General features: G+C 42.1%; 1 protein-coding gene across 1 annotated transcript in view; it reads right to left on the bottom strand.

The window, feature by feature from the left end:
* Window positions 1-20,305, bottom strand: part of macrod2 (mono-ADP ribosylhydrolase 2) — a gene marked incomplete at its 3' end in the record, with an annotated part of 1,144,860 nt that overhangs the window by 51,430 nt on the left and 1,073,125 nt on the right. The window contains exons 10-11 of the mRNA XM_038990908.1: window positions 14,588-14,638; window positions 9,325-9,387 (exon numbers count right to left, since the gene is read on the bottom strand). Coding sequence (XP_038846836.1) covers window positions 9,325-9,387; window positions 14,588-14,638 — 114 coding nt within the window. The remainder of the gene's footprint in view (window positions 1-9,324; window positions 9,388-14,587; window positions 14,639-20,305) is intronic.

Below are 20,305 nucleotides of genomic sequence, written 5' to 3'. Positions count from 1 at the left end.
GCCAAATTGAAAGTGCTTCAGAGCGCTACGACCAGCAGCTGTCGTTATATGTGACGAGTGTGTCTGTGCAAGGTGTGGGTGTGTGCGTGTGTGTGTGTGTCTGTGCAAGGTGTGGGTGTGTGCGTGTGTGTCTGTGCAAGGTGTGGGTGTGTGCGTGTGCGTCACTGCGTGGCGTGCTGGGAAAGCCAGACGTCATAGGGGGAAAAGCCATTGATTCTCCATGCCTGCACTGAGCTTGTTTGAACACAGAGGGAAGCCTGTCTATGTAAGAGCAAACAGGCTACTGGCTACAGTAGCTGCCTATACTGTACTGGTAAGGGAATACATGTTGCTGTGTCTGTGTCTGTGTGTCTGTGTGTGTGTGTGTGTGTGTGTGTGTGTGTGTGTGTGTGTGTGTGTGTGTGTGTGTGTGTGTGTGTGTGTGTGTGTGTGTGTGTGTGTGTGTGTGTGTGTGTGTGTGCGCGTGCGTGTGAGGTTGAGTGAGTGAGTGAGTGAGTGTGTGCGAGTGTGTGTGTGAGTGTGTGTGAGTGTGTGTGTGAGTGTGTGTGGCATAAATAAATCCTCTCAGTTTAATTCTCTCCCCACATTAAAAAGTAATACATGTATTTTTTCCTACTAGCTCTGACTTTGCTGATAACTTCTTTATTGAGGAAAAATGTACACTCTTAGAAACACTGTGTTATTTTTTAACACATCCCTGTGTCTAGTTAGGGACGGCACATGTTGTGTTACTTTAAACACTGTGTTGACAACATTTTCCAACACATTATGTGTCAATTCCTGCAATGAATGAGTTAATAGCTGACAACCACACAACACACCCTAGATGTGTTAGATTATTGACCAATCACACTGCAGAGTCATCATGCATCTTCGCCGTGGCCTCACACTCCCTCACGCTCTGAAAAGTGAAGTGACAACTGACAGCCTGGAGTGAGCCTCAGCCAGCAGGAGGAATACCACACAATAAACAAGGTACATTCATCTTTATCTGAATGAGGTGACCATTTGAGGAAAATGCGGAGCGCACACAGCAATATTTAACCTTGATTTATAAAAATATCATGTTTCAGATGAGTTGTCAAGAAGTTAGGCTAGTTAGGCAAACTTTTACCATAATCATTATCATTACTCAGCATGCTCTACTGCAGGTAGATTTTTAGAATTGTTTTTAATATTTGTGTTTTTGCATTTACATTGATTGATTGATTAATATGATGCTACACAAAGTGAAATAACATAAACGTTTCTAAACTAATCTAATCAGTTAGGTTTTTTGCACCCGATACTGAAATGGTTGTTCCAGTTTAAATGGCTTAGGTAGTCTCCGCACAATGATCCTAACACTGGCAGTCATTCTGAAAAAATATAACTAAACTGTTGGATATCTGGCTGGATTCACTTTGCCAGCCAGCATAATGTGACTTGCAGGCCTGATGTGGCCTGTAAACTAGGAGTTTCCTAACACCATTGTGCTATGGTATAACTAGGCCCTGAAAGAAAGGCCTTATGATATGTGTAATAATGTATTGTCATAAATAATTTAAGGAATAACCATATACAGGGGGTTCTATGAAGAACCCTACATAAAGAGTTCTAGGGAGAACCCTAGATAAAGGGTTCCCCTACGGGGATAAACTGAAGAACGCTACTTAGTATCCTTCTGCATCACTTAAACCAACTCCTGTCATCTTTCACTCTGCCTATCTTTTCCCTCAATCGCCTATTTTTAGTATATTTTTATTTCACCTTTATTTATACACGTAAGTCAATTAAGAACAAATTATTACTTACAATGACGACCTATCTTCTACCTCTCTCTCATCCGTCTATCTCATTTTCCCTTTCCCTGGTTTATTCTGCTGTGTGCTAAGTAAACAGATAGGGGATCGAACTTTGGCTGTGTGTCCTGCTCCAGCTCTGTCTTGTGACGTCTGATCATTTCTCTATACTGTATAATAGAGAAAGAAGAGTGATACTGCTGCATGCCAACTGGCCTGTGACATTGTCTCTTTATCAAGCCTCTGGTTAAAGTGTCTCTCTCAGTTGCCTCGCTCTTCCACTCAGCCACTCTCCCTCTCTCTTTCAGTCTTTTTCTCCCTCTCTCTCTCTTTCTCTGTATCCTGTTCTTGGATTTTATGACAATTACATCACAAAGCAGGTCATCACAGCACGTCAGGAGGATTGTAAATTAGTCCCCCTATGAGACAGAGAATCAGGGGCTGCCACCCAAATATCACCCTATTTCACATGCTCCGAATACAACAAGTGTAGACCTTACCGTGAATTGCTTACTTACAAGCCCTTAACCAACAGTGCAGTTCAAGAAGAGTTAAGAAAATATTTACCAGATAAACTAAAGTAAAAAGTAACACAATAAAATAACAATAACGAGTGCATAGCCCACTATTTAGGTAGTGCACTATTTAGGGAATAGGGTGCCATTTGGGACGCAGAAACGGAATCAGGCTGCATGTGTAGATCGTGTACCGGAGTAAAGACCAAGTCTCCCATGCTGTCTCTAGTAGGCTGGGTGGGAGCCCTAAAGAATTCCGCATGGGTCTTCTATCGCTTGCTGTCATCAGAGTTGTGTTGTAGCGACGACCTGCTGTATGCCAGTGAACGCGGGTCATTTTCGCAGATTCAACATGAAGAATTGTGGGAAAACGAACAGAAAATGACAGCTGATACTCCGGTCAGAGGAACATTCTGGTGTGTTAGTCTCTCGCGCTCCTTCTCTCTCTTCCACTTTTTCGAGCTGAAAGACGATGACCAGAGCTTACCCCTGATGTTGCACAATGATTTTAAGTCAATAAGTCATCGTTTTAGTCAAAGTATGAAATATTTGGGCTTGAAGTGACAAATCTGAACTACTCACTTCATGCAAATCCATGTGATTGCAGTGTATTTCCTATGATAGGACATACAAATTATTTTCCGGGCTTAGTTATATTTGAATGTTACCAACCACCAGCATGGCATTGTTTATTAATCAGAAACAGCTGCAAAGTTCTTCCTCTTGGTGACTGAGATGTGCCAAACAGCCTTGTGTCCCCCTGAGCCATGGAGCAAATTCAAATGACGGGGTACAAACTTATGTTTGGCACCTCCACTTTTTCCCCTGAAAATGATCATAATCCATTGGATAATTTGTACATTTTCACTTATTTTTTAGCTAGTCTGTATTAAAAATATATACTGTATATATGGCCATTTCATAGAGAGTAGTAGAGGAAGATGGGGTCGTAAGGGGATTCCTGTAAGTAGGCTGAGGTCAATAGAGAGTGATAGGAATAACATGTGCTTCAGTAAGGTTGGTTTTTTAGCGTTCCTGGACAACGTTAACGCAGGAATGGAACATAAATCACAGAAGATAGATGTTGTGGTGGCAGATGCAGAGAAGTACTTGGGTGTACGAGATTTTACTGCAGCAGAGTTACAAGGTGTTTTGAACAACAGTGTCCCGTCCAGGCTGCTGGCCAGTTGTGGAATTAGATAGGGCCAAAGTAGTGGAATAGTGATTGGGTTTTAATGGATGTAGGGTTAGGTTGTAGGGCAACTTTTTCACAAAGTGTAATGAAGTCATACTACAGAATAGTAGGCTGATACACAGCCAATACATTAGGTGGCAGCATGCACCTTCAACATTTGTTTGCGGACTGCCATAATACCAAAGAAGAAGAAGACGTACACGTTACATTTTACCAAAGATTTGTATAAATAAACCAAGATAGACTACAGCCTGTCATTTCCAATGGGAACAGATGAGTCACAGTGGGCAGAACAAGCAAGGAGATGGGCAGAGCCATGCACGAGCTAACGAGATCCAACTGGAGCATTCTAGCATACATCTGCATATTTCCGTTAGGGAATGCCTACTCTGTGAAGTGCACGTATGTGTGCAATAACTCAATTCGCCTTTGTACTCATAAACAACGCAATTTTTTTTGTCCACTCTGTTCATAACAGATTCTAGTTTTGGGAACAGAAAACTGTATTGAAAACTGTATTGAGGTCAAATGTTTCAGCGATGAGAAATTTTGCAGAATGTAGGCCAAAATCTTCATCCATTGCCGGCCGCTGGGCTTCCTCTCACTACCATCCGCCAAGCGGATGCGTCATATTTATACATCCGGTGAAATATCGGTCTCATTGTTCTATCTGTGATATTACTATGAACATTTACATTTAACATTTAAAAGCTGACTAAATCAGTGGTTCTCAATTCTCTCCTCAGGGAGCCCCCGCTGTTGCAGGACTAGCACACCTGATTTAACTTGTCCATTAACACAATAATAACACCTAAGGAATTTTTGGGATATAATATGGCTGACCAGAATAAAAAAAACATGATGGTTCTTCAAAAGTATCTAATTATAACCTTTGATATTGAGTAAGGTTCTTTATAGAACCATTCTCCATAAAGGTTCTATAAAGAACCTTAAAAAGGGTTCTATATAGCCCCGAAATGGGTTGTAACCATAGAGATCCTATTTAATTGCTAGACGGGCTATGTCATAAACCCTCAAAGTTCCATAATGCGGTGATAATGGCAGCCGTTGTTGTCAGGAAGAAATCCAAAGTCTAAATGGAATGAATATTGAGAGTCAATATTCACGTAATAATAAGGAATTCCCCCTCGACCACGCCCACAAATTGAAGAAAACAAGCATTGTTTCCCATTGACCCCCAGTATAAAAGAGCCAACTTCGTCGTAAATGTTTTGTTATACAGAAATAACAAAATACGCCGACAAGCTGCTGTGTTGTTCAATGTACATGTACTGCCCTACAATCAGTGGCTTGTATTCATGGTTCCAAGGGAAGCCAGGCTTCCCGCGAAAATGTACCAAGAAAAAAAACATATACAAAACCCATATAAAATAATTTATCTTCAATTCGTAAGAGGCTGAATGTATCTCCCCGGAGAAAGCATCCGAACGAGCAAAACAGCCACCCTGTGTGTAGGCCAACTATCTGATGCTGTTCGGTCAAAAAGAGTATGACATTGTTGCCGCTCGTAGCATTGAATGCAAGGCAAGCCAGCGAGCATTTGGACTACCTTGATAAAAAAGTATAAAATAATAGCCAATCAGCATTCAGCTAAACTGAGTGAGCTCAACTGTGAATAGTCCTGAAGCACCAAAAAAAAGTGTCAAGGGAAGCCAGTTTGGACTTAGCTTCACTCCAATCACATCACGTCACATCAAGAGCAATACGTCACTGACAGAAACATCTTGAATTGTTGCATCTCGTTGTGTTGTTGTCCTCCGGTCGCTAGCTAGCTAAAATTGGTCCTTTCCTAAATTAGCCATGGATGGAGATTTGGACTTATCATTTTACTTCTCCGTACTGGCCAATGATTAGAACTGCAATTGGAATCCAACCATAAATTCATACATTGTGCCCTTGGCCTGAGGATGGAATTAAATATGTAGCTAGATGTAGAAGGCTAATGTTAACTAGCTAACGTTGCCCATGAAAGGAAGTTCGGCTAGCGAGCAAGCATTTTAGCCAGGTAGCCTAGGGCAACAAAACATAAAATAGTGTACTGTATGACAGAGTGATATACCATGTCATCAACATGAATGAGGAGGATGGCATTGGCGTTTCTCTACAAGTAGGGTGAGTCAACATGTTTTTCTACTTGCATGAACGCACGCACGCACGCACGCACGCACGCACGCACGCACGCACGCACGCACGCACGCACGCACGCACGCACGCACGCACGCACGCACGCACGCACGCACGCACACACACACACACACACACACACACACACACACACACACACACACACACACACACACACACACACACACACACACACACACACACACACACACACACACACACACAGAAGCTGACGTTGATTGGACTAAATTGTTTTTGGTATCTTTTAGTTGTCACTGTATTAGACTAAGCAGAGGTGATTTGATGATGTTGAAATGTTGAAGTTGAAATGGTGCTGGAATAGTGGAGGCAGCTCCTGTTTTTTTTGCAACTTGCAGTAACTCTCTGTGGTTCTAAATCAATAGTTGTGTAGTAGTCCGAAATGGCAAGTCGGTTAGGGCATCTACATTGTGCATGTCACAAGTCATTTTTCCAACAATTGTTTACAGACAGATTATTTCACTTATAATTCACTGTATCACAATTCCAGTGGGTCAGAAGTTTACATACACTAAGTTGACTGTGCCTTTAAACAGTTTGGAAAATTCCAGAAAATGATGTCATGGCTTTAGAAGCTTCTGATAGGCTAATTGACATAATTTGAGTCAATTGGAGGTGTACCTGTGGATGTATTTCAATGCCTACCTTCAAACTCAGTGCCTCTTTGCTTGACATCATGGGGAAATCAAAAGAAATCAGCCAAGACCTCAGAAAAAAATGGTAGACCTCCACAAGTCTGGTTCATCCTTGGGAGCAATTTCCAAACGCCTGAAGGTACCACGTTCATCTGTACAAACAATAGTACGCAACTATAAACACCATGGGACCACGCAGCCATCATACCGTTCAGGAAGGAGATGCGTTCTGTCTCCTAGAAATGAACGTACTTTGGTGAGAAAAGTGCAAATCAATCCCAGAACAACAGCAAAGGACCTTGTGAAGATGCCGGAGGAAACAGGTACAAAAGTATCTATATCCACAGTAAAACGAGTCCTATATTGACATAACCTGAAAGGCCGCTCAACAAGGAAGAAGCCACTGCTCCAAAATCGCCATAAAAAGCCAGACTATGGTTTGCAACTGCACATGGGGACTAAGATTGTACTTTTTGGAGAAATGTCCTCTGGTCTGATGAAACAAAATAGAACTGTTTGGCCATAATGACCATCGTTATGTTTGGATGAAAAAGGGGAAGGCTTGCAAGCCAAAGAACACCATCCCAACTGTGAAGCACGGGGGTGGCAGCATCATGTTGTGGGGGTGCTTTGCTGCAGGAGGGACTGGTGCACTTCACAAAATAGATGGCATCATGAAGAGGGGAAATTATGTGGATATATTGAAACAACATCTCAAGACATCAGTCGGGAAGTTAAAGCTTGGTCGCAAATGGGTCCTCCAAATGGACAATGACCCCAAGCATACTTCCAAAGTTGTGGCAAAATGGCTTAAGGACAACAAAGTCAAGGTATTGGAGTGGTCATCACAAAACCCTGACCTCAATCCTATATAAAATGTGTGGGCAGAACTGAAAAAGCGTGTGCGAGCAAGGAGGCCTACAAACCTGACTCAGTTACACCAGCTCTGTCAGGAGGAATGGGCAAAATTCACCCAACTTATTGTGGGAAGTTTGTGGAAAGCTATTTGACCCAAGTTAAACAATTGAAAGGCAATGCTACCAAATACTAATTGAGTGTATGTAAACTTCTGACCCACTGGGAATGTGATGAAAGAAATTAAAGCTGAAATAAATAATTCTCTCTACTATTATTCAGACAGTTCACATTCTTAAAATAAAGTGGTGATCCTAACTGACCTAAGACAGGGAATTTTGACTAGGATTAAATGTCAGGAATTGTGAAAAATTTAGTTTAAATGTATTTGGCTAAGGTCTATGTAAACTTCCGACTTCAACTTAAGATAATATAGATGGAGATCATGTCTAGATGCTTTTTACAGTGGAGATCAAGTTTATAAATTGCCTGGCTGGACTGATGAGACAGTGGATTGCGAAGTCTGTTGGTAGTGTAAATAGGCATTTTAACGTCATAGACTTTCCCGGTTGGTAACTTGTGGAATAGTCACTGGCTGGAATGCGGTTTTAACCAATCAGCATTCAGGATTAGACCCACCCATTGTATAAATCCTATCATCGACTGATTTCAGCTAGTGTATGTCTGTGGATTGACCGCATTGTTTGAATTGAATGTTGGCATATTGGCAGTTAATTAAAAAAGTGTATGGTATCCTACCTCTTAAACTGTCTGGCTAGCTAGCTAACAAACATACAGTGCAGATAAATTCTTAAAATTCATTGTTTTACACAATATTTTATCACAGCACTGGCAAACTATGGTTCTGTTCCTGTGCTAGAGCAAATGAGAAGTTTAGGTAATTTAAATTAGAGCCAGTACATCAACCCAGCCTTTACAGTACATCACAGAATCATATTAAACCTGACTAATTCATATTTCCTTTAAATACAATTACACCTTTACAGCACAGAACAGTCTTTAAATTCATACTGGATCGTGTGTAAGAGGTTGGCTGAAGGAGTGTTATTTTCCCGTGTTCTAAAATGTCTAGAGTGACTGTGCCAAGGCCTTTTGTCTGTGGATTAGCTGCCATTAAGCATCCAGCAGGCCTGATAAATTAGGATTTATAAAGATTATTACTAAATACTTACGCTCCATAATTCCTGTGATTGAATTTTTGAATCATATTTAATTATTATGGCTATGGATTATGGCAGAGGTAGTGATACAACGTGTATAGCCTGAGAGATGTGAGGAGGTGTGTGTGTGTGTGTGTGTGTGTGTGTGTGTGTGTGTGTGTGTGTGTGTGTGTGTGTGTGTGTGTGTGTGTGTGACTGTGTGACTGTGTGTGTGTGTGTGTGTGTGTGTGTGTGTGTGTGTGTGTGTGTGTGTGTGTGTGTGTGTGTGTGTGTGTGTGTGTGTGTGTGTGTGTGTGTGACTGCGAGATCTGAGGAGGTGTTAGTCAGTGTTTTGTTCAATTAGATTACAATGCATTGGTGCCCTTGAAGCAGCTTCACTAGCTATCTATCTTTTCCAGCCTCTGCGGCTATCTGAGTGTGTGTGTGTGTGTGTGTGTCTAATGCGTGTGCTTTAGACTACAATCAAGTGGTAGCGGTAGAGCGATTATTTCCCCAAAGAAAACATCACTGTAGTAGATATCTTTTTTTTAACCCCCCCCCCCCAACCATAAGCTTGGAGCCAAACGGATGGTGTGCCAAGCTAATTGCCTTACGACGCCCTCCAGTGTAAGAATCTAATTATCTCTGGTCCATCTTACTGGAGAGGCCTATAATTGTTTCAATATTACACATCCAAAGGCCCTGAAACTGCAGAATAGCCTGATAATGCTTCTTAAATAAGTTTCCCCTGAAAGAAAACATTCTTTATAAAACCTCCCGGCTTCATCCTGTATTCATTTCCACAGAGAGGAACTTGGCACAGGGGAGAGATGGAGATTAGGGATACTGACCATGAATGATTGCATGCACACACGCTTGCACGCTCTCTCACTCACACACACACAGAGAGAGAAACAACTGTACTGTAAATATGCTACTACACACATACAAAAATGCAATCCATGCAGAAAGTTGATACTAGAACACACACTCCCTTACCGTCATCATGGCGGTCTTCACTCTGATTCTTGCTTCTGGATTCCTTAGAAGGGGATGTGCCTGCTACAAGAAGGACAGGTATCAGTTGTGTGATACATATTATCACACATTATGGCAAGTCTCAAATAGCATGAAAGAGGCTTTGAGGCCAATGTCCAGAGCTGAGTCTGGGACAAAAGCACCATGGCCACGTGAGAACCAATGGATAGCAACCCTTGAACCAGCTCCAGCCCAGCTCTGAATCATCCTCTGGCTGATGGAACAGTATGAAAGGGCCAGTGGCTGGCACTAACTCAGACAGCCGTCACCATCAAACAAGGGCTGAACCGGGCACTGGGCAAGACTGGGGGGGGGGGGCGACTTGGGAGAGGAGTGGAGGGAAGACAACACAGGGCTGGGAATTATGTTTTATGTTGGATAATGTCAGTGGGAGTGTGGTTGATACAGTAGATATTTGGAGCTGATGGGAGCATTTGGCTATGGTAGATGAGATATTTAAGCAATGAGGCCCAAGGGGGTGTGGTATATGGCCAATTTATACAACGAGTGGGTCTAATCCTGGTTGGTTCAAACCGCATTCCAGCCGGTGTCTATTCCACAAGTTACCACCAGCTAAATCTATGACGTTAAAATCTATGACGTTAAAAATGTACTTGTTCCATCTGGCTGAGCAATCCACTGTCTCATCAGCCCAGCCACGCAATTTATAAACTTGATTTCCACTATAAAAAGTATCTAGACATTATCTCACATTTCTTTTAGACTAACATTTGGTTTTCAACAGCGGAGATTTGTATACACCTTGTTGTCTATCTCTCCGACATTTGCAACATTGTTTCAATATTCAAATTTGATCTCCAGCTGTCCAATAGTAACGTGTCGGGAGTCGGGACAAGACAGACAGGCAGAGTTTCTCAGCCAGTCAAAATCATGAATCATGTAAACTGAAAAGTGCAGCTAGTTTGCAGTCTTTCCATCTTCAGTTTGAAGTGATTGTGTTAGCTGTGTAGTTGGCTAGTTCCTCTGAGTGTTCTGACGAGTGAGCACATTTTCTATGCCAGGCGAAATCACGCCTCAGTAGCTCATTGTTATGGATGTATCCAAATAAATGTCACTAGAAAACAGCTTAAACAAATGCAAATGCAGCTACTTTGTTGTTATTCTGGCTGCACTTTTTGACGTGACTGTAAGTTAGCAGTAGTTGGCTAGCTAGCAAGCAAGGGATAAGAATGTTGCCAGCCAGTATGCAATGGAACATTTAGAACAAACGACTGGGTCACGTCCATAGAAACAGAACAAAAAGACTGAATGACTGGGTTGCGTCTCTAGAAACTGAACCAATAGAACGAACGAGCAGTCGGCTTGGGTAGCAACCCTAGATTTGTGTCGGGACTACATCTTGGAAGGACGATGCAACACGGGGTGCCTGGATACAGTCCTTAGCCGTGGTATATTGGCCATATACACAAACCCTCGAGGTGCCTTATTGCTATTATAAACTGGTTACCAACTTAATTAGGGCAGTAAAAAGTAATGTTTTGTCATCCTGTGGTATACAGTATGATATACCACGGCTGTCAGCCAATTAGCATTCAGGGCTCGAACCACCCAGTTTATGAAAGGAAACAAATAGAAAACATCCCTCAGATAATGTTAACTATGAGGTACAATCTCTATGATTTAGTCATTTTGTGCCTCATGGATCACTCTGTATCACATTTTACTATGCTTATAAAATTGCCCTTTATGTTCATGTTATAAAGGAATCCTATTGGAAACATAATCGGTAAATGATGTGGGTGAATGTAAAGAATGTAAAGGTTTAAAAGTGTTTGGGTGGCTAGATGGATAGCACACAGTTGGGGGCCCACATCTAAAAGTGTTTGGGTGGCTAGATGGATAGCACACAGTTCACCCCACATCTAAAAGTGTTTGGGTGGATAGATGGATAGCACACAGTTCACCCCACATCTAAAAGTGTTTGGGTGGATAGAAGGATAGCACACAGTTGGGTGCCCACATCTGAAGGTGTTTGGGTGGATAGAAGGATAGCACACAGTTGGGTGCCCACATCTGAAGGTGTTTGGGTGGATAGAAGGATAGCACACAGTTGGGTGCCCACATCTAAAGGTGTTTGGGTGGATAGAAGGATAGCACACAGTTGGGGGCCACATCTAAAAGTGTTTGGGTGGATAGAAGGATAGCACACAGTTGGGTGCCCACATCTAAAGGTGTTTGGGTGGATAGAAGGATAGCACATGGTTGGGGGCCCACATCTAAAAGTGTTTGGGTGGATAGAAGGATAGCACACAGTTGGGGGCCACATCTAAAAGTGTTTGGGTGGATAGAAGGATAGCACACAGTTGGGTGCCCACATCTAAAGGTGTTTGGGTGGATAGAAGGATAGCACATGGTTGGGGGCCCACATCTAAAGGTGTTTGGGTGGATAGAAGGATAGCACATGGTTGGGGGCCCACATCTAAAGGTGTTTGGGTGGATAGAAGGATAGCACATGGTTGGGGGCCCACATCTAAAAGTGTTTGGGTGGATAGAAGGATAGCACACAGTTGGGGGCCCACATCTAAAAGTGTTTGGGTGAATTGAAGGATAGCACATGGTTGGTGGCCCACATCTCACTACAATATAATCTAAAAACACTTCCTGAGACAGACAATAAAACCAAAAGTCACTCTCACTCTATGCTTAGTTGGCTGCACATGTAGTGGACGGTGTTCACGAGATCTACAAGTCAACTACTGTAGAGGTGGTAGTAGCACTGGTTTGATTGGTTGCATGACAACAACAGACAGGATATACAAAGTAAGTTCAGAGCTCTAGAGCTTATATAGGCCTGGACCGGTATTCAATGATAGACTTCATGAAGCAACTTACCAGAAGTTCACATATACCACATTTGCTGTAAACTTTCTCTTCCCTCTCAAATACATACAGCAAGCACTTCTCTATCTGTAGAGGCAGCATCTGTTCATACCAGATAAACTACAGTGCCTTTGGAAAGTGTTCAGACCCCTTTCCTTTTCCCACATTTTGTTACGTTACAGCCTTATTCTAAAATGGATTAAATATGATTTTTTCCCCCAGTAATCTACACACAATACCCCCAAATAACAAAGCGAAAACAGGTTTTTACCTTATTTACATAAGTATTCACACTTTGCTACGAGACTCGAAATTGAGCTCAGGTGCATCCTGTTTCCATTGATCATCCTTATGATGTTTCTACAAGTTGATTGGAGTCCAACTGTGGTAAATTCAATTGATTTGACAAGATTTGGAAAGGCACATGCCTGTCTATATAAGGTCCTTCAGTTGACAGTGCATGTCAGAGCAAAAATCAAGCCATGAGGTTGAAGGCATTGTCTGTAGAGCTCCGAGACAGGATTGTGTCGAGGCACAGATCTGGGGAAGGGTACCAAAAAATGTCTGCAGCATTGGAGGTCCCCAAGAACACAGTGGCCTCCATCATTCTTAAATGGAAGAAGTTTGGAACCACCAACTCTTCCTAGAGCTGGCCACCCGGCCAAACTGAGCAATCGTGGGAGAAGAGCCTTGGTCAGGGAGGTGACCAAGGACCCGATGGTCACTCTGACAGAGCTCCAGAGTTCCTCCGTGGAGATGGGAGAACCTTCCAGAAGGACAATAATCTCTGCAGCACTGCACCAATCAGGCCTTTATGGTAGAGTGGCCAGACGGAAGCCAATCCTCAGTAAAAGGCACATGACAGCCCGCTTGGAGTTTGCCAAAAGGCACCTAAAGACTCTCAGACCATGACAAGAAAGATTCTCTAGTCTGATGAAACCAAGATTGAACTCTTTGGCATGAATGTCAAGCGCCAAGTCCTGGTTAAACCTGGCACGGTGGTGGCAGCATCATGCTGTAGGGATGTTTTTCAGCGGCAGGGACTGGGAGATTAGTCAGAATCGAGGGAAAGATGAACAGAGTAAAGTACAGAGAGATCCTTGATGAAAACCTGCTCCAGAGTGCTCAGGACCTCAGACTGGGGCAAAGTTTCACCTTCCAACAGAACAACAGCCAAGACAATGCAGGAGTGGTTTCGGGACAAGTCTATGAATGTCCTTGAGTGGCCCAGCCAGAGCCCGGACTTGAACCCGATCGAACATCTCTGGAGAGACCTGAAAATAGCTTTGCAGTGACGCTCCCCATCTAACCGGACAAAGTTTGAGAGGATCTGCAGAGAAGAATGGGAGAAACTCCCCAAATACAGGTGTGCCAAGCTTGTAGTGACATACCAAAGAAGACTCAAGGCTGTAATCACTGCCAAAGGTGCTTCAACAAAGTACTGAGTAAACAGTCTGAATACTTACAGTATGTAAATGTGATATTTCAGTTGTTGTTGTTTTATACATTTGCAAATATTTCTAAAAACCTGTTTTTGCTTTGTCATTATTGGGTATTGTATGTAGATTGATGAGGGGAAAAAAACAATTTAATACATTTCAGAATAAGGCTGTAACATAACAAAATGTGAATACTTTTCAAATGCACTGTATTTGACAGAATCTAGAACCATTTTGGTTTCCACGTAGAACCCTCTATGGAACCAAAAGGATTCTACCTGGAACCAATAACTGTTCTCCTATGGGGACAGCCGAAGGACCCTTTTAGGTTCTAGATAGCACCTTTTTTCCTGAAAGTGTACCTGGTATTTTTACCACTGATTTTGTCACTGCTGGAATTGTGTCTGTCACCAATGAACGAACATTCCATTTTGTGACAGACACAATTTCCCACCCCTTACCTACCCGCACCTTGAATGTATCAAATAAATGTGTTAGGATTTTCACAGGTTTACTTGTGAAGCGTTATACCTGCTCGCTCTCTCTCTCTCTCTCTCTCTCTCTCTCTCTCTCTCTCTCTCTCTCTCTCTCTCTCTCTCTCTCTCTCTCTCTCTCTCTCTCTCTCTCTCTCTCTCTCTCTCTCTCTCTCTCTCTCTCTCTCTCTCTCAAACTGTTTGAAAAGCAATCACTCTTTAATTATGCTAACATTTCAGAATTCTAACCTTAGTCAGAGTACTGAAAATTCATATATAAATGTAAACGCGCTGACATAGGTCAAAAGGCTAAAAGTGGTATTTTCCAACCATAGTGTGCGTGTGTTTCCTTGACTCTTTATTACTGTTTCATATCTCCAACACGTGCACATATAACCTACACTCAATGTGTAATTGCATCTCACGTCAAGGTGAAAAAAACAGAACTCTGAAACTGTCATGGCCACTAACCTCCTGTCTTCTGTCCATCCTCAGTGTCCTCTTCTGTAGTCACATCGTTATCTGGTGAAGAAAACAAGAGAGAGAAAATCAGACCCTGCAATTTCACAAACCACTATCTACTGATACTGCAGTGTAGTAGTGTCATACTGGGTTAGGCCTATCACTGGGTAGTTACAGTACTGATGACCAAGGACTGCAGCATTTACACACCAAAAAACAATGGTTCTAAATAATACCAGAGAGGGGTTATTTGGTTGGTAACTATAGCGGAACTCTTTTTGGTGCTAAATAAAAAAACATTTTATGTAAAGAACCATGGTCATAAAGTTCTAAATGGAACCTGTATGGTGCTATAAATAACCCTTTCCTAAGGTTCTATAAAGCACCATACAAAAAAGTTAGATATAGCACAAAAATGGTTCCGCTATGGTTACAACCCTTTTGGGGCTATATAGAACCTTTTTTATGGTTCTTTATATAACATTTATCGAGAAAGGTTCTTTATAGAACCTTTCTCAATCTCAAAAGTTATTTGTAGATCCTTTAGAACCCATGTGTCAAACTCATTCCACAGAGGGCTGAGTGTGGGTTCTCCCTTGGACTTGATTGATAATTAAGGTAATTGATTAGTAAAGAACTCCCCTCACCTGGTTGTCTAGCTCTTAATTGAAAGGAAAAAACAGAAAACAGCAGACATGAGGTCCTCCATGGAATCAGTTTGACACCCATATTATATTGTTAAAATTCCATAGCTGTTAAAGTGTTAACTGAATCAAGTGAGATACCTCTGGAACAGCTGGGGGACCCTGAGGAGAGAATTCAGAACCACCGAACGATAAAAATCAACCGCTCCTAATTGACACAACGTGAACTGCAAAGAACCATTGAAGAGCTCAAAGGGTTCTTTGAGTCATTATGGTTCCACATAGAACCATCAGCCTTCCCAAAGAACCCTTGAGGATCACTGAGAATAAGGCTCATGGGGACATTTACACACAGATGGAACCCTTGAGAAGTAGGAAAGGAATTTAATCACATTGGACTCAATATTCAAAAGGCACTCGCACATCTGATCTACCTTTGTTGCAGGTGCATGGTAATAATTGAATAAGATGAGAAAAAAGAAGAAACCTGCACACTGCTCTTGCTAGTATCACTGCTCTTTATTAAACTGTACGTACCGGCTTCAAGGCCTTCGTCAGAGCTCACATTGGACTAAAATAGTCTCCCATTGACATTTATAAATGATGTATGCCAACGTCCTCTCTCTCCCTCTTTCCCTCTCTCTTCCTCTCCATCTCTCTCGCTCTCCCTCTTTCCCTCTCTCTTTCTCTCCATCTCCCTCTTCCTTGCTCTCTCTCTCTCTCTCTCATCCAGTGGCAACATTCACAGGTTTTACATATTATTTTGGCATTAATACATGTCACATATCAGTTTGCAAACAATATAAAAAAATTATAATTGAGTTAATAAAGTTCCATACAAACATGGTCTCTTTTTTGCTTTCTTGCGTAAGGCAGCTCCAAAATGCAGGTGTTTCAGCCTAGCTCAGTGCTTTCTGTTGTGGTGGGGCAGCCAGCGGAAAATACACAGCGTACGGGTTGGTAATGTTCTCTAGTTGCGCCGTGACTGGCTCAGTGTTCTGTCACTCATGGGGACACTACGTCACCGCAAAATCTATAGCTCGAAAATTCAAGCCCCTTGTGTGCTGCCATAGAGTTACATTAGAAGTGCCCATCCAGCTTCACTTGGCTCATCGCGTTCTAGCGGGCTGGGCACCTGCAGACTGACTTCATCATCATGAATCACTTCAACAATCTACTGGCAAATCCTTTTCAATCCTTGTCATATGAAGATACATTTTTGATAAAATGTATCGGTGCTCATCGGCCATTGGACATAAACATTACACAACATGTTGAAAATCACAAATTCAACAATGAGTGTTTTGGAAGGAATCAGTGGCTAACCGTAAGCGTTGCAAAACAATCACTAGCCTGCTATTCAGTGGAGTGGGAGTGTGGTCCAAGTCTGCGTTTAAGGGTCTCTTTCCAAGCTTAAAAGGATAAACATTCAACACCTTGATCATTGGCCATGCTGTCAATCCAACTGGAAACTCGGGAACTGGGAAATCTCAGACTCTGAAAAAAACGAGCTCCGACTGGGAAAATAAGTTTTGAACAGTCATCCAACTCAGAATTCCAAGTCGGGAACTCGGGCCTCTTTCTAGAGCTCCGACCTGAAGATCATTGTCATGATTCAACCTTGTTTTTTCCCGAGTTCCCAGTTCTCTTGAAAGCCCCATAAATCCAGAGAATGCCAGACTTTGGTGACAAAGTTTGATGACAAAATTTGCCCTCAAGGACCGACGCACAGCACAACAAGGTGATTCCAAAAATGTATTGTATGCTTCTGCATAAATTATGTATAATGCCAGGGAGATATGTATACTGTAGCTAAAAAAAGTAATACTATGTTGTGTAGTAAGCTGTTAGTAGCCCATGACACGGATTACATGAAGTCTCTCACATTCCCACAAAACACTTGAATTTCAGCCAGTGTGAGCCCTTCATATTTTCAATGTCGCAAATACCTCAAGGAGAGCCGCTCCTTTCATTTCTCTGTTCCATCTACAGTATGAGGTATTGTACACAATGTAAACCTGAGGGGATGGTTCAGTGTGAAGGGTTAGACAGGAGTAGGGAGTGTCTTCAGAGTGATACGTGGAGTAGAGAGTAGAGTAAGCCCTAGGCAGAGCCATTGCGATGCATGCCCACTCCTGTGGCTGAACTAATGCACTCACGCACACACGCGGACCACGCACCCACACCCACAGATCGTGCAGGGCTCAAAAGCACACTAGCACACTTTACAACCATTGCCACGACTCTCCCTGTGTGTGTGTGTGTGTGTGTGTGTGTGTGTGTGTGTGTGTGTGTGTGTGTGTGTGTGTGTGTGTGTGTGTGTGTGTGTGTGTGTGTGTGTGTGTGTGTGTGTGTGCTCCCTCTTGGTCAGGCAACAGGCTTTTCTTTTGTATAACACTGAATGAACGAGTACAATACATGTATCTAACCCAGGAAACAGTGAGTGGCCCTCTGACAGCCTACAGTCCTGGCGTTACTGGACGCCCCTGTTCCTTTTTGAAGGATGGTGGCGGTCTCACTCCTACAATTTGTTTGATTTGATTGGATAGAGCAATCTTCCTGCTGTGATTGCACGTTGTGGTATTTCGCCTAACAGATATCCCACTGGGCACAGATGTCAATTCAACGTCTATTCCACGTTGTTTCAATGTCATTTCATTGAAATGATATGGAAACAACGTTGATTCAACCAGTGTGTGCCCAGTGGGATGGGAGTTTATCAATGTTTGATTTGTTTTCCAATCCTTTGTGGGTCTGTGTGATCTGTGGGAAATATGTGTCTCTAATGTGTTCATACACTTTTTTCGCAGGAGGTTAGAAAGTGCAGCTTAGTTTCTACCTCTACCTTTTGTGGGCCAGGTCTGCCTACGGCGGCCTCTCTCAATAGCAATGCTATGCTCACTGAGTCTGTACATAGTCAAGGATTTTATTAATTTTGGATCAGTCACTGTGGTCAAGTATTCTACCACTCTGTACTAAAGGCCAAATAGCATCCTAGTTTTTCTGTGTTTTGCTTGATTTTTTACAGTGAGTCTTTTAGTTTTCTCATAATTTGGTTGGATCTAATTGTGTTGCTGTCCTGGGGCTCTGTGGGGTCTGTTTGTGTTTGGGAACAGAGCCCCAGAACCAGCTGGCTGAGGGGACTCTTCTCTAGGTCTCTCAGCAGGTTAGGGCTTTGTGGTGGAATGTGTGGTTATCACTTACTTTAAGGTGGTTGTAGAATTTAACAGTTATTTTCTGGATTTTGATAATTAGCGGGTATAGTCCTAATTCTGCTCTGCATGCATTGTTTGGAGTTTTGCTTTGTACATGAAGGATATTTCATGGGTTTGTCAATTGGGTTTGTCCCATTTTGTGAATTATTGGTTGATGAGTGGACCCCAGACCTCTCTCTCTCTCTCTCTCTCCCTCTCTCCCTGCATCCCACATTTTCTTCCTCCACTGGTGTTTTCCTCAGGGCTCCCCCATTTTGTGGATCTAGTCAGCGGAAAAGTTAACTGTCTCAAGGCCTTACCTAAAACTACAGTAATCATGGAGTTTGAGATATTAGTACCACAGGCCTGGCTGTGGCAGACATGTGGGACGAGAAGGCCATGGATGGGGCAACCTGGACTAGATGTAAATTAGTAAAAGTAAATCTGTCTCCCTCCATTTTGTATGATATGTTACATTTCGTATGGTATGTATTAGTGTTGTCACAATACAAGAATTTTGACTTCAAAACCGATACCAGGTTCAGTATCTGTTAGTTGAGAATTATCTGTTAATTGAATGATTAGAATATTCCGCCCTGAAACATATAATTGTATGGAATTGATTAGAATGTATAAAATCATAATCAATAAATGTGTAGTCCTAGTCAGAATTAGGGTAAAACAATATGTCTTTATGGTATTTTAAACACAGACTGTCTGAGCTCGGTGCCGACCTGACTAGAGATTTGGGAGAGAACGGGGAGTACGTCTCAAGGACAAGGTCTCCCTAATCTCTGTCGGCTGGGTAGTGAGACAGTGGCATTGCACTGTAGCAGGACATTGTGTGCGTCTGTTTGTGTGTATGTGTGTGCCATTGGTTGTGTGACTGTGTGTGCGTGGGAAGTCAGTATAAAATGAATTGTTTTGTATTCTTGACTTCAGAACATTCCCGTGAATAAACCTTTTTGACTATTTTAGCTGGGTCTGTTTCATTCGACCAGGATCTTACAAATTCTGGTTTGCAGACTGAGTAATATAATTAAATTGGATTATCTACCTTGAGAACATAATTCTCTTGACAGTATCACGATACTCGATACCATCACAATACTAGATACCAAAACGATACCAGAACGATACCATGAATTCGAATTAGTCACAGAATGGCACTTGATCCAGACAGATCTTTTGAGTTCAATATCATGTTTTTTTTTACCAATCTAACTACATAACAACATAATGGTAATCATTTATTTGAATGGAAAGTCTCTATTGATAAACTGGGTGAATCAAGATGTAGCCTAGCCCTATTCACAATACAGGTGAATGATTATTCAATAGGAGTGTGTGCATGCATTGAGTTATTAAGCTTGTTTTCTGTGATTTCATGAGGCTACAGATGAAAAACATTTTTTAGCTTTCATTTGGGACTTATTTTATTGTACTGATCAACAACATTTGCATAGAAGAAGCAATTCTTCTTTTATAAAAGTGTGCGATGTTTCTTTGAGACCCATGACCTCATTCACACACAAAGTCCTTTCAAGGCTGAAGCAAAGATGATCTTGTCTGGGAGAGATGCGATGTGGGTGAGATGAATAGAACGAATAAAGTTTTTGGTGACAATCAGCAATATGTTGCATTATGGTTTGCATATTATCAGAAATAAGGTACTAGGGTTGTGAACTGATTTTGGCTTCAGCTGTGAGCTAGCAAGGAAACTTGGCCTACAAAGCTAGAAGCTAGCGGTATCTTCTTGCATTGTAATGTTCTAGCCTGTACTGTTTTAGGAACAGTAATTAGCAGTTTCAACATCTCTACATGCTGTGTTGCATTATTCAAGTGTGTTAACTTCTGTGCAGCATAAGTGGATATGCAGCCCAGACTCC

The sequence above is a fragment of the Salvelinus namaycush genome, chromosome 4 (genome assembly GCF_016432855.1).
Source record: "Salvelinus namaycush isolate Seneca chromosome 4, SaNama_1.0, whole genome shotgun sequence".
Classification (NCBI taxonomy): domain Eukaryota; kingdom Metazoa; phylum Chordata; class Actinopteri; order Salmoniformes; family Salmonidae; genus Salvelinus; species Salvelinus namaycush.
This window is presented reverse-complemented; position numbering and strand designations above follow the sequence as displayed.